The sequence below is a fragment of the Cydia fagiglandana genome, chromosome Z (genome assembly GCF_963556715.1).
Source record: "Cydia fagiglandana chromosome Z, ilCydFagi1.1, whole genome shotgun sequence".
NCBI classification, from domain to species: domain Eukaryota; kingdom Metazoa; phylum Arthropoda; class Insecta; order Lepidoptera; family Tortricidae; genus Cydia; species Cydia fagiglandana.
In genome coordinates this window covers 39281895-39297452 of record NC_085959.1, presented here as the reverse complement: position 1 = coordinate 39297452, position 15558 = coordinate 39281895, and the positions used below count along the sequence as shown (strand labels likewise).

Here is a 15558-nt window from a genome sequence, read left to right as displayed (position 1 = left end):
CCGCAGCTTGCACTCCGTAAACTTCGTTATCTTGACTTTTAAAACTTACAACAACTATTTATTTCTAGACTAATTTAGTGTAAATTAATAATTTAAGTTATAATTTTGATGCGTAAGCGTCTTAAAGGCGTGAGAACTGAGGCACGCACACATGTAAAGATACGCGAAGGAATGTTGATTCAATGGTGAAATCAAGCCTATCCGAGCTTTGGAACTTTGCGATGCGCCCCTTGTCGCACAGATGGCGCTTTTTAGACGTAGGGGTGTTTTTTTTGTAGCAGGCATAATGCACTACACACATGGTCGTTGCCATTCGATTGTTTAATCGATAAATTCGTTTTTATGTGAATGTTTGCAGGTCTGAGCGATGGCGATGTGCTATCAGAAGCACCCGTTTGAAATAGAGCCGGAGGATCGGCTAACGACAATAAATACTAAAATATTTGAAATAAAAAAGAAGATCCAACTTTCAGGTGTGTTGGCCACCCTTGGTTTCAAATAGTTTGAACAACTGCCTAGGTAACTTAATAATAAGTACTAGGGGTGAGTATTGCTCGCAGTAAAAGCAAAAGGGTAGGTAATTGGATCTTTCATTCACACCTATCTGACCTATCATCGTAGGGGCCGATTTTTAATTAGGTAGTTGTAGTTTTTTTTTATAACTTTTGGTGAGTTTGAAGAGCTCGTCCTCATTCTGGTCGGAATAAATCCCAATTTGTGACAAAAAAATATACCTACTTTGTTTTGTCTGCGCTTATAAGTTCGGCCTTATCTTATTTATTATTGTTTTTTAGAATTCCGTAGTTGACTGGGAACCCTTATAGTTTCGCCATGTCCGTCTATCAGTCCGTCTGTCCGCGCCTTTGCTCCGTGATCGTTAGTGCTAAAAATCTGAAATTTGGCATGCATTATACAAATCTATTTTTTTAAGGTAGCTTCCCCTACACGAAAAGTTCAGGGATGATTTTTTAGTTTCGCTTCTTCACCATAGCATAGTGCGGCGTGTCACTGGATAGGTCTTTCAAAACCAATATGGGTTTTTAAGAACTTTACATGTTCCAGAGGGCCAAAGAAAGTCCCACTACGAAGAGAATGAGGCCGAAAAACAGCAGAACGTCGATCTGATCGAGACTCTCAAGAAGGAGATCAAGCTCCGACTCCAGGTAGAACTGCTAAACATATTCAAGAACACTTTAGTCTTTTGTGTCTAAATTTGACTAAACAAAAACTCCGTCAGCAACATTCAATTTGAAGACGTACAGGTTAATTTGATTCCTAGACCACTCTCTAGAACCTTGTCACTTTAACTACTAGATACATGACATATACCTACCTACCTACCTACATCACTCAAATAGGTAATAAACTGTCCGAGAAGAAAAACAAATTGCTTCATTATGAAATAGTTCTATGCTTGTAGCACAGTTTGTAGCGACACTATCTCAGGGCAAAATATAGTCTTGTCAGGCTTTAAATAAAGAAAAACAACAACGGGTTGCACTCCGGGAGTGCCGGCAGAAGTGGAAACTCAATGACATTGTAACAGCTTTTCGATGGTCACGTGTCCGTCTTACGAATTTTCAATCTGTAGAATCTGTCGGTCACCTGACCTGTCGCGAGTTTAACATTTTTTCCCCATCACAAAAAACAGCGCCGTTAAAGAAGTTTTCACTTCAAAAATACGGAACCCATGATATTTCTTTTCGTAAAAAATTAGAGTTCCCTGAAAGGAGTTTCTACAAAAATGTTCACAATCCAATCTGTAATGACGACACAAATTATAGAAAATTACACACGTCAAAGACAAATCTCAGCACCGCGCTAGTTGTGTGCATGCCCAGTTGGGCATGTGCTTTGGCAGAGGGGAAATAGTGCGAATGCCGACTCTGTTCCCGGTGGTACATACGAAATTACGGAAGCTCTTACGTGTTGTGGACTCGATTGGTCCTTCTAGTAGTTAAGCTGGTCTGTGTATGTCTTAACCTGCACTATTAAATTACAGGAGTTGTCAGCAGCGAAGGCCGTGGTGGGCGCGGACGAGGGACAGGTCAAGAAGTACCTTAGCGAGGTCTGCCCTATAGCCAACAAGACCTCCGACCAGGTAGGAGGATAGAGTATCTCAGATGTGGCGAAAAGAAAGACAGGGAATCAGGCAATTACATATAGATGTATGTATGTATGTCGCTCCGCGCGTAATTTGCGACGGAAAATATGCACGTCGCGCAGGTTTTTAGCTTATAGGTATCGCAAAACTCAACGTATAAAATTCAATATAGAAACTATATACAAATTTGTGTTAATCCCCTCTTAATATATTCAGTGTTTTATATTATGAATATAAGCGGCATATGAAAATTGCATGGACACACCAAATTTGAAAGCGGATCACAAAAACTAATTATCAGTCAGAATACTCAGAATTAAATCCAATCCAATAAAAACTTTATAAGTAGATTTCCAATCAATGAATACAAATTAATTCTGATCCGAAAATAATCTTACAAATCCAATAATAAAAACGTCCAATTAGAATTAAAACTACTTAGAAAAAAAAATCTTACTGAAAAGTATCTTATATTCTCCCCAGAATGTTCAATTTAAAAAAAAATCGGACAAGTACGAGTTGGATTCAGCCACCGAAGGGGTTTCGTCCAAATTTAACTTATTTTTATACATTTGTATTTTTTAAATATAAACTTTTGATATTTCTTCTGTAGCACCTATTGTCGTTCTTCTCTAAAATGGACGTTAGCGGTGTTTACGTTTGACGTTTAATTGAATTACATAAGAACCTAACTGAATTGATTTTCTTTTGTCCCAGATCATAGAAAACCTAGACCTCAAGGTCATAGAGCAGCGGAAGATCCTCGACCTTCTAAAGTACGAGAAACGAAGCAAGAAGTTAAAGCTCAGAGACTTGGAGAAGGAATACGAGAGGCTTCTGATAGCGACTACCAGGCGGGTCGTTAAAACTAAGGGGAGTCCCACAAGGAAGGTACATAGGACCTTTCTTTTAAATATATAGTCATTACATAAACGCCATTGACGACCTGTCTGATCTAGTTGGTAATTAATGACCCTGCCTATGAAGTTGATGGTTCAAGAACTTAGCTTAGAGACTTGGAATACGAGATTCTTGGAATACGAATTGGGCTTCTGATAGCGACCACCAGGCGGGTCGTTAAAACTAAGGGGAGTCCCACAAGGAAGGTAACTAGGACCGTTGTTTTAAGTTGTTTATAAAACAAACATGGTTAGCTTACATCAGGATAGATAACACGATTTAGAGAGGGTAATAAAACACATAATGTATAAATAGAAATTCTCTCAAAAGTATAAATATTAGCAAAGAGTTATACATACATATACTTCGTTTTTTTTAGCATTAGAAATTAGGTAAACAATCTTGATGCGTCTTTTAATTGAAAAACACATTTTAAAAATAAGTTACGGCAAATATGTAACAATTATTAATCTAGTACGATCATTTATATTCGTCTGCTTTCATAAGTAATAGTTTTTGATTTTTGAAAAGCGTTTTTCAATTAAAAGACATGCCTAGATCGCTTACCTTCTTGCAAGTTCTTTCTAATGCTAAAAAAAGCGAACTATAGAAGAGGTATAAAGTCTAAGAAATAATCATCAAATTTGGAACAAATGGCGCTGGACCGATGAGCTATCTAAGTCAGGATTACGTGGAAGAAATTGAAAGCAGCATGTACCTAAGTGGATTATATTGATAAAATTTGCAGTAGGAAGAAAAATCTTTTAGAGTCTGTGCGGAAAGAGAAGAGTCGTGGCAGAAACGGGAACTAACATTTTAAATTTTATATGGCAATCTAACCTTTGACACCTGTCTTGTAAAAAGTAAACAAACTCCTGTCAATGTATATTTTTATTAACAAAAACCGCAAGTTTTATGTATAAAATATTTTCAAAACACGATAAAACCGTACATAAAACCACAAGGAAAATTATATTTAATATTGGTCGGTTTTGTCAGCGGGAAGAAAACAGCTAAAAGTCGACTATCGACTTACAAAAAGTCGCGGAACGTGTTTCCGCTATTCGCGGGTATTGATGTTGTATTTAATATTAAATAATTACCTATTTAATAAGCCCCCTAAGTAACTTGTCTCCAGTACATAATCGGTAAGTATATTCATTCAAAATATATTCATTTTCATAAATATGCAGGTCATTCATGATCTTTAAAATAACTGACAAATAGTCTTGATACTTGCCATTTTATGCATATTTATATGTAATTTCTTTTTCAGGATTGTGTAAAAGTACCTACGGTATCTCGAATTAAAGGCCGCTAAGTAGGTGATATGCAAGAATTCGTAATCTACGTGCCGGATTCAAGCACATCCTGTTCAGATGAAGATAGTTCTATGAGTGTCCCTGGTTGTTTTGAAGCTAGCTCAAACATAAGTGACGTTGAATATTTTAATTCAGACTTCGATTACAAAGAATAAAACTTTTTCTAATAAAATATTTCTTTATTTGTAAGTTCGTTTACTAGGTTCTGAATAAAACTTTTTCTAATAAAATATTTCTTTATTTGTAAGTTCGTTTACTAGGTTCTGAATAAAACTTTTTCTAATAAAATATTTCTTTATTTGTAGGTTCTGTTAGTTACGAAATTATATTTCATATTTAGCAGTGACTTTTCGGCGAAGTAAAATATCGTGAGATGAGAGAACCGGACATATCCCAATAAGGCCTGTAGCTACTTATGCACTATTTTTATTCATATTCATATTTATTATTAATAATGTACACATACATTACAAGTCAAGTTTACAATGGGTGAAATATATCCCAGATAAAATTACAGTTCTATTGCCCAATTTCTACCCGATCTACCCGGTTTTAATAACTGTAGGACTGCACAGATTAGGCAGTACATAAATGAGACTATCTTGTTTGGTACTAAAATTACAGTTGTATTGGGCAGATTCTTAACTAGTTTTAGCAGTTTTGTCAATCGCACTATCTCGTTTTTAAGTATCTGAGACAAAAACAAGTGTGTTTTAAAATGAAAACTAGTGCCTGCGCTAAATCAGAGGATTGAGTTGACGAGCCGACACCACCACCAGGCTCCGTTTAGTAAGCCGTGGTAAAAAAAACCGGAACAAAAGGGATTCAAGTATCATGACCTTTAGTGTCGTACTATAATCACGTGACCAGTGTTGTCAGCATAGCAAAAACCATAAAATAGCACTGGCGCGCCCTCAAATCCCACGACTCTTCTCTTTCCGCACAGACTCTACAACACAATATTCTAAAAATATATCTAAAATGTTCTATTTCATGTGGGAAATATAATAGTCAACTTATTTTACTAGTAGAAGAAAAAGGTTTGAGCACGAGTCTAACAGCAAAATTAGGCTTGAAAATACTTTTGTTTTAATGCCCAAATTTTTAAAGTAGAATATAGACAGTTTTTTTTTATTATTATCTACGCTCATCTTTCAGCATGCCTCTCATTTGGAAAACGAGATACACAAAGTCCTCATTCAGTGGACCGAGGCAGAGTTGGTTAAGAAGAAATATCAATCCATCAAGTAAGTCTACGCATAAGGTTAAAATATCATATCAAAAACAAGACCGACCGAAGTGATTTCATAAATTTTCCGTGAACAAAGTTTTCAACGGAACACTAACAAGATAGCTAAATGAGAGCCAAGTTCATTATTAAGAATATGCCTCGTTGTTGACTTCGCCAGTAAAATAATTGAGATATAAGTACATATAATGGGTGCCAAGTTCCAGTTCACTAGGAATGTAGGTAATTAAAGTTCAGGATTTGAGCTGGCTAATTTAACAAACTAAATTGCAGTTGTAACAATGATGACAGCACTAAAAATATAACACGCAATTAAGAAATACGTAGGACTTTCAATCTTAGGGGCTATTCATAAATTACGTCATTTCAAATTAGGGGGGGGGGTCTGGACATCGGATGACGGTAGCATGATGTAGGAGGAAACGGGGTCATCCGAAGCATAATTTTTGGATGATTTTAGGGGGGGGGGGGGTCAAAATTCGTCAAAAATCGATGACGTAATTTATGGACAGCCCCTTACCCCACTTCTCATCTTGTCCCACCTTATTTAATTACACAAACGGGTCTACCGCGACCCACCTTACCATAATTTACAGGCAAGCGCTCATCGATGATTCGGTCAAGTTCGAGAGCTCCCTAACCAGGATTGAGGATCTACTCGAGAAACAGAAAGAGGAGATAGCCAAGTTGGAGGTAAGTTCAGTTGAGGTATTGAGTAATATATTATGTAACAGAGTTAAACAAACAGAAACGACTCCATGGGACCACGCGCCATTCAACTTCTTACAACTAACTAAGGGGTCATCCATAGGTAATTACATCACACGTTTAGGGGGAGCGAGGGGGTCAAGAAAATGTGACATATTGTGACATGGGGGACGGGGGAGACACAAACTTTGTGACGTCACTTTAACTAAAAATAAAATTGGTCTATTACATATGATGGGGCGAGGATGTTAAATTGCTGATGACTTTATTATCTTACACTCTTTATTTAGCTTCACTCCGTATGTTTATTGTTTATTGTGACCGGTTGAGATAAAATTTAATAACGAAATCTAATTACCTATTACACATGATAATGCAGTAACAGACTGACTAAATAGGTCAACCTAGTTAGTTAGCTGGTTATTGGTATCAATGGTTATTCTAATCTAAATGTTTTAAATTAAAGTCTGTCTGTTACGTATACAACTGTTTGTAAGAAATCGCACTCGCACAGCTATAAATTAAGTAAGAATTAACTTACTTTACAATGGTGGAGGGTAGAATAAGTTTTCTGCCAACAAACTGCTATGCAGTTTGGCAGATAAGTAACAATAATTAATGTAACTTCTCTTTTATTAATAAATAAATAAAAAAAACTTCATCAGTAACCGATTTTTTTTTTAAATTTTGTTCTTCGCTGTACATTTAAATAACATGTTTTTAAAACGATAATCATTTTTATTCGTTTAATTTTCTTTCCTCAGCAGTTTTGGGTTATAAAATTACTAATATTTATATCGTCAAATTTATTATTGTTTGATATAAATATTTGGCGATTTCGTAGAAAAAATATGACGTCACACTACGGAGGGGTTTGCCAAATGTGACCAAGTGTGACAAGAAGGGGGAGGGGTCAAACAACCTAGAAATTCGTGTGACGTAATTAATGGATGACCCCTAAGGATAAAGTCAATTATTTTATTAAATAATAGATTTTTGTCTGGAGCTATATGGCAACACCACCTCTTCCGTCCGTTATACCGCAAGAGATTCGTTTAGGAGGTGCAAGCATGTAACTAACTTCTCGCCCAAACATTGCATAATAATACTAGATTTTTTGGGACGGGTACCTCCGTGTGGGTGGTCTAAGCCTCTACCATCAGTTGGCAGAGTATTTTTCACTTACACTCGGTGAATAAACGTGCCGTGAGTCACGTTTTACGTTTCTTTACGGTCTTATGTACCTAACTTCACTCCACTCCAAACGATACTGTCCCTTTCTAACTATACTAAAAAACAGAGCAAGAGTTACGAGTATATCAGAGCTTTATACAGCGCCTCTAGGAGTCACCTAATGAACTAAATAACAAAATTGACACATTTTCTCACGTCTACGTAATTTACTATCTATGCATTTCGCTCTCGCATATTAGTGCAAGTGAGATGCACAGAAAGTAATGTTACATATACTGATGTAGCCGTGAATATGGAGGGTAGAGGTAAGGAGAATCCTTTATGACTTTATGAGAAAACTCCTTTATGGGAGAATATTTGCAAAAACTGGGCACGCTGTCAGCTATTATAATTTTTCTAAATCTCTCCAGAGTAGCGAAAAAAAGAAAACCCATAAACCTAGTTTTTCATTGTATCAATACCGTACTAAAAATCATGGAGAATGGAAGATACTCGTATTTACAAGTGGAAAAACGTTTTCCCTTTTTGTATGGACGATTACGTAGTATACTTCCCTCTTAAGGTTTTTGACGGACACTTTTTCATTATTAATTACAAGGAGATTGTATTTCTTACCTCTACCATCCACTAAGAGCATTTAGAAGGGAGATGTCATCGCTGTCATTTTCTTTACAAAATAGTCTGCCGATTTTTACGGGGGAGGGGACGTCAAATGTATTGCTATTTCTACATGATTTGTACGTAACGTACAAATAGCCATGTCAGTCTATACAAAAGTTTGCACAATTGTGCAAGTTTTTCGGCAGAGGGGTAAGTAATAATGTCAACAAAAAAATAAAGAGTATAGCTTCGAGACTACTACGACTATGATATTTGATTTATTCGGTTGTCAATATAAAACAAATGTAGGTGTTCTTTCTTCTGGTATGAGACGCCATTACTATGTAGTCTTGCTTGAGATGAATAAACATTACCTATATGGTGTTAAAACAAGCTTTTCTTTCCTGCTTGGAACCCTAATCCTAAATCCTAACAGTAACGACTCAATGGCCACTCCAGTTATTAAATGCTCTAAGACCAATTTTGTCACTATGTTACTGACTCAACCTTCATTCTACAATTTTTTAAAGATTTGACGTTGCCATAGTTACGAAAATAATAAACACATCAATGTTAGTAAACAATGTATAAATTAAAATATATTGTATTCAAGACAAAAATTGCAAAATATGATAATTACGTAAACATCATTAATAATCGAGTTCAAATTATGACTGCGTGTTAAAAAATAGGAAGCAAAGTATACGGCGCGATTATACAGGCTACTTTTGGCTACATATTTATTACCTATGATGAAAATAGTACACACATGAGAAGAAATCTTAAAATATTAAAATAGGTATGTATTTTAATGGTCCGCTTCAGTCCGCATCATGACAGCGGCCGTCTCCTACTGCTAAGTAACATTACCTAATAGAGTGTGCGGAAAGAGAAGAGTCGTGACATTTAGGGGAGCCCATACATTATACCTACGACTCTCCTCTTTCTGCACAGACCCTACGTATGACCTTAATAGCGATCTTAATTTTATAGTACCTATATGATCTCGAGTATATTTCAGTGCCAAGCGCCCCATTTCCAATACAAAATGAACCCACGCAGCGGGTTTTTGGCAATAAATGTGTTAAATCTTATTTAAATTTTCAGATTCTGAACCACCAGCAAAAGTTTTTGAAGAAAGTTTTATATTTCCTGTTACCAAGTTTACATGAAAAACGATTACCTAGGTACCAAATACAATAATTTGAACAACGGAAAATAAAATAATACTTACTTAGTACTTAAAGAAACATAAATAAACTCAGAAAACATTTGTATGTTTTATTTTATTTAAGATAATAATGCTTAATAAAATACGTAGCAATTCTTGTGTAAATATTATAATAGGTCTTGCGGTATCTTCTTACTATGTGTTATGTGCACCCAGCAACAAAAACAGCAACATGTCTATGTACCGCTCCTTGTATTGAGCCTTAATTCTTAATACATATGTAACTTCTACATGCATACGCATGCATACATGATGCAATCCGGGTTTTCATGGAAATGTTGTTTTCAATCAGCTTCTTGCCTAAAACCAAAAACTGCTCGTAAGCAATGTGATTTTCGCAAATGTAGCAGTAGAAATAGGAAAATATGATGTCAAGTATAACTCATTACCTTTGTACTAAATCAGCCTTTTATCGAACTATTAATTGATTTATCCCTTAAAGTTTTGCTTGAAGTTCACATACTGTTATAAATTTATACATATTACGTTGAAAATTGCATTAATATTCGTGAAAAATCTGCGTATTTGTTGTGTTTACAAGTTGACAGAAATGTCACGTTGGAAACGCACGTATTTTTCCATAACATCTGTCACGTTTACTCGCGTAAAGTATTTACGCAGAATAATTCTGGCTCAGTTTTCATTATATAATTAGAAAGAGAGCGTTTTAGGTGTGAAGTTAGGCAAGTATGGAAAACTCGCGTAAAAACGTTTGTAACTCATGGTACAAATTGAAATTTTTAGTTCTTTACGTGACCGGTAGAGGCACTGTACAATTACTCCATACATTTTTCTTAACTTTCTCACCATCGACTGTCATTCACGGAACTCATAGTAGAGCTACTAGTGATTATCTAGTGATTATGACGTTAGCTGCGTAAGCTGAGGGCGCGTTCGATTCCGGCCTATAGTTCGTTTTATTTAGTATTAGAAAGAACTTGAAAGAAGGTAAGCGATCTTGACATGTCTTTTATTTGCAAAACGCTTTTTAAAAATCAATGACTATTACTTATGAAAGCAGAAGAATATAAATGAACGTATTAGATTCATAATTGTTACATATTTGCCGTAACTTATAATTAAAATGTGTTTTTCAATTATAAGACACATCAAGATTGTTTACCTTATTTTTAATGCTAAAAAAAACGAACTATAGGCCACCGAGGGTTTGGTCACTATTTGAACATTTATTTTATGCATACAAGAAGTTATTTCGTTAAGGGCCACTTGCACCATCCCACTAACCCGGGGTTAAGCGGTTAAACCGTTAACACAGTGTCGAATTGTACAGGTAACCATGATAACTCCAGGTTTAACCGGTTAATCCCGGGTTAGTGGAATGGTGCAAGAGGCGGTAAGTGTACCTTTACCTATAGTCCCTGTTTATGATGAACTTGGGCCCTAGTACGTCCGTGAGGAAGCAGCACTGATGCGCGTGCGCGCGACGGGCGCGACGGCAGCCGAGGCGGCGCGCGCGCAGGACGCCGAGCACGCGCGCGCTGCCGAGCGCGCGTACTTCGAGCAGCGCTTCGCGGAGCGCCGGCTAGAGCTGGAGAAGCTGGAGAAACGGATATTCCCTCCACAAGGTGGATAACTATATCGGGTCAAGCAGATTTTGTCAGTAGAAAAAGGCGGCAAATTTGAAAAATGTAGCCGCGAAAGGATTTCGTCCCATAGAAAATTTGAATTTCGCGCCTTTTTTACTGACAAGATTTGCTTGGCCAGCTTTATTACTTCAATACATACTTTACCTACTTAACATTAACACAATAACTCTTTACTCGTGTTACCTAATACATACCTCAAATAACGAAATCTGCTAATAACGATATTTGCCATGTCGGCGATGATAATGGTCGCAGATATAACATGCTGTTCTTCCCTAACGCAAAAAATATTTCTTTTTACTTCTAGGAATAATGCTCGGAGCAGCGCGAGGGAACCTAAACAATCAGAACCGTCACTGTCCGGCAGCATCGGAGGCGTTTCCCTCACTTTACACTACTTTTATTACTTTACCTATACTATATGTATACTTTATTTCTCCTTTGTAAATGCTTGCAGTCCGAGCGCTGGCGAGGCAAGATTCGACCAGGTCCACGGACAACGCTGCCATGACCGAAGAGGCATCGGCCACGGCGCAAATGGAGGACGTATTCCAGAGGCTCATGAAACTCACGGGTACTGACAACAATAGCTCTTAACTGACCTTTAATAGTCCTTGTGGCTTCTTCAAGTTCTCGAATTCGACAGATAACGGTCAGGTAACGGTGTGGAAGTAGCAGGTAGTCTTCGGACGATTAACATCGATTGGGCCGAGGCTGATCACCGCCAGTTAAGAATGTGGAAGATGGTATGTACCTATTTAATACCACAAGAGTAGCTTCCTATGTAATCGTCGCTGATAGATTCAACCAACCAACTGTAGGTTAATATGTGACTCGCTGAAACGAAAAAAGTCGGTACCACCCGGCAAAAAGACTTATGAAATTTGTGATGTACTTTATAATATAACATACATTATTTATATCTGTCCATCAACAAATGATAAAATTGTGTAAAATGCATCAGCCATTGTCGTTCTACTAAAATCTTACTATCCCAGGTGTAACCGATGCAGAAGAGGTGTTCGATCGTTTCCGAGCGCAGAGGGAAACCTCTAAACGTCTTAACTACCTCCAAGCCACCATTGAAGAGGAGAAACTCCAGCTTGAAAGCACTCAGACCAACCTGCTGGCTGAGCTGGAAGCCTTCAAGTTTGCCTCTGTCAAGGATAAAGATGAGTCAGTTTTCTTTATTACATAGAACAAACCTAGAATATATGATAGAAAAATTAGGTCAGTATCCTCAACAAATACAGACAAAGTCCATATTCGCTTTAACTATGAACCTAATCGTTTTTTAGAACGCAAGATCAGATAACCGCACTGAAAGAAGAAATAAAGGCTGAAGAAGAAACCTACTCCGGGCTGGAAAGCGAGCTACAAGTCCTGGACAACTTGCTGCTTGAGATCAAAAGATTGCTTTACGAGCTTTGCAAACTGCTTGATGTGAGTTTAGAGATTAGAGTCTGCGAAAAGAGTCGTTAAATGTATGGGGCCCAATACATTCGACGGCTCTTCTCTTTCCGAACACTATATATTTTGGCAAATCTGGCATATATATGTATTACCTATGCAAGTTATTCATTTAAAACACCTCAACACTCACAAGTTGGCAGTAAATTACCTCTGTCTGCTGCTGTCATGATATCGCAAACATAATATCATACAAAGTGTACATTTATAACGACTACTTAAGTGGATTTTTCATAATGATACTTGCTCTGAGTTGCTCCTAGAGCGCGGTATTTTATGCAGATTAAGCGGGAGTTATTAACCTATTCTATTATCTAGGGAGTTATTGTATTTTTTAATCAATGTCACTAAAGCAAATGAAACAAGAAGGTTAAACCAATCTTTAGTAGCCAAGATGAACTTTGGAGGCTTGACAAGTGTACATCTAAGGGCCAGTTGCACCAACCACATTTGACAGACTGATCACCGTCAGCCAGCGCGCCCCGGCGCTTTACTATGAAACTCTCCATGCATACAAATTTAGCGAACTCTTTAACGACCGAAGAGTTTGGTGCAACCGATCCTTAGTGTTACTTTATTTCACGTTCCAGGTGATTCCCGACCCACCAGTCCCCGAATGGACAGCAGAAGCGCGCGACGTGCACGCGCTGCTGGGCGTGCTGCGCGCGCGCTTCGAGCACGCTGGCGCGCGCGCTGAGGACGTGCGCGCGCGGCGCGATGTCAGCACCATGGCTATGCCTTCGAATGTAAAACCCTTCGACATGACTGTTTTATTTATACTGGGTCATTTTTGGACCGTTAGCCATATTGTGCAAGGTGATTAGGTAGGCCATACTGAACCACTTTTTCTATGGGACCAACTCCGAAATCACAAAATTTTTTTGGCCGATTCATATATTTTGGTCGAGTGGTTGTCGACGTTTTCTATGAGAAGGCCAAATTTATTTTTGGGATTTCGGGGTTGGTCCCATACAAAAAGTTGTTCAGTATGACCTACCTAATCCCATCACACAATATGGCTAACGGTCCAAAAATGACCCTGTATTATATGTGTCCTTTAATTGGTTGTTGGTAGACTGTATAGCGTTATGGGATCTCTGCCTCAAACGAGAGCATGCCACTTTTCCCGATCCTGTGCCGTTTCCTGCCAAATATCGTCTTGAAGCTGACGCACATCCGCTTCCACACTGTCTCCTCAGCGATATCTGGGTTTTACTCAATCAGTACTCACCTAATTATAATACGTTATAATTAAATCACTAGCCAATTATATAATTTCTTACAAACCGTTTGGTTTACCGGCTACCTATAAAAAAAAAGAAAGATCTTTGGCTCATTTCGACGGTGCGAGAAATCGGTATTTGATCTGTCGGCTGAATTAAATGAAACCTCCGTCCACAGTACGAAATTGAGCGACTTGCCACGGCAGCAGCGACAACCATAGGTGGGAACGAAAGGTTCGATCGCTTTGTCTCGCTCCAACCTATGGTTATATCGCTGCCGTCGTCGCTAGTCGCTGAATGTCGTGGCAGAGCCGTATTCCATCTGTCTAATATCTTGGTCCAATGCCATTGCGTCTGTCTCTCATTAAGCGAAATGTGAGACAAACTACAAATTGGACAGGTGGAATACCACCCTTAGATTGTTTTGTGTATTCCAGCCTACTAGCGGAGCGGCTTCCGTGGCCGGCCTCAGTATGCAGAGCCACAGCACCCCGAAAGAGGCCGAAAACGCGGCTCCAACTTACAAGGAACTGCTAACTAAGGAGCCCGTTAGGCAACCTCGTAAGTACAGAATACTATTTTTAGAGGGCTTCTTCCTGGCGTTATCCCGGCATTTTGCCACGGCTCATGGGAGCCTGGGGTCCGCTTGACAACTAATCCCATGATTTGACGTAGGCACTAGTTTTTACGAAAGCGACTGCCATCTGACCTTCCAACCCAGAGGGGAAACTAGGCCTTATTAGGATTAGTCCGGTTTCCTCACGATGTTTTCCTTCACCGAAAAGCGACTGGCAAATATCAAATGATATTTCGTACATAAATTCCGAAAAACTCATTGGTACGAGCCGGGGTTTGAATCCGCGACCTCCGGATTGAAAGTCGCACGCTCTTACCGCTAGGCCACCAGCGCTTTCATTTTTAGAGGGCGCTCCGCGTATAACATGTAAACTAGGAGACCTAAAGGAGGCTGAGAACGTGCTAAAAGGAACTGCTATTATAGGCCTCCCCGTGCTGTAAGTAAAAACTAACCCCCATTCATAAACGTTTACTAAAGTTGACAAGCCGATAATAATCGTTTGTCCCTATCCATCATACCAATACGTCGGAAAGGGACAAACAATTATTATCGGCTTGTCATCTTTATTACTTTAGTAAACGTTTATGAATAAGGGGGTAAGTCTTGGTCTTCAATTTACGCTGTAAGAAGCGTCTTATGGCAACAATTTAATATGGAATATTTTTAGTTCCATTTTATTTAATTTCTACTATGAATTTTATGTTGCACTATATCTGTACCCATGATAACGACTGTAGGAATAGGAAGTACCTATTTTAAGTAGGTATATTATCAATTATCATTACTTTTTCAGCGTCTGATGAAGAGGAAGACATACCATCCCGATGTTATCTGAAGAGGCAAGCGCAGCTCATCGTGGACACCAAGTGCAGAAGGAAAGGCTTCAGGACTCCATATCCAAGACGTTAAATTACACACAAACTGTTAGGTTTAATGGGAGACCCCCAACACGAAAATGCACTGAATGATATTAGTCATTTTTCTACAAATTGCACCACTTTACTTGTAGTAAATGTACCTATAATTTATTACGATTATATTGAGTGAAATATAATTTTCAGTTTGAATTTATTGTTATTATTCTACCCATAGATTTATAAGGCATAGATACCAAGTCCGTACACCCCCAGTGAAGCCATTTCAAGTGCGACGTCACGTCACACTCGTATCATCGTATTCGAACGGCCCTCGCAGTACTCAAAGTCAAATCGGTCTGTGTACACCTCCCGTTTAAAAATCAAAAACTACAGGAAAGATGGTTGTTTGTACAGTGAATGGGTGTCACAACACATCATATAATAAAAACAAACCGCCTGATATTACATTTCACGCGAAAGTATCGAGTTTAATGTGATATTTTTACATAATCGTAA

General features: G+C 38.1%; 1 protein-coding gene across 1 annotated transcript; it reads left to right on the top strand.

Moving 5' to 3' along the window:
- Window positions 1-3: 3 nt before the first annotated feature.
- Window positions 4-15094, top strand: LOC134678436 (myosin-9). The gene is made up of 13 exons (XM_063537013.1): window positions 4-473; window positions 1063-1163; window positions 2003-2101; window positions 2822-2995; window positions 5485-5573; window positions 6172-6268; window positions 10714-10894; window positions 11373-11489; window positions 11914-12091; window positions 12214-12358; window positions 12976-13131; window positions 14046-14169; window positions 14979-15094. Exons 1-13 carry the CDS (start codon window positions 368-370, stop codon window positions 15092-15094), a joined length of 1683 nt encoding a protein of 560 aa, XP_063393083.1. The 5' UTR covers window positions 4-367.
- Window positions 15095-15558: the final 464 nt, after the last annotated feature.

Bases quoted from the DNA above. Each gene is read 5' to 3' on its own strand.
- LOC134678436 (XM_063537013.1), top strand. From the start codon at position 368: ATGGCGATGTGCTATCAGAAGCACCCGTTTGAAATAGAGCCGGAGGAT. The intron at 1,164-2,002 runs GTAGAACTGCTA...ATTAAATTACAG, and splicing joins AGATCAAGCTCCGACTCCAG to GAGTTGTCAGCAGCGAAGGC. The intron at 2,102-2,821 runs GTAGGAGGATAG...CTTTTGTCCCAG, and splicing joins CCAACAAGACCTCCGACCAG to ATCATAGAAAACCTAGACCT.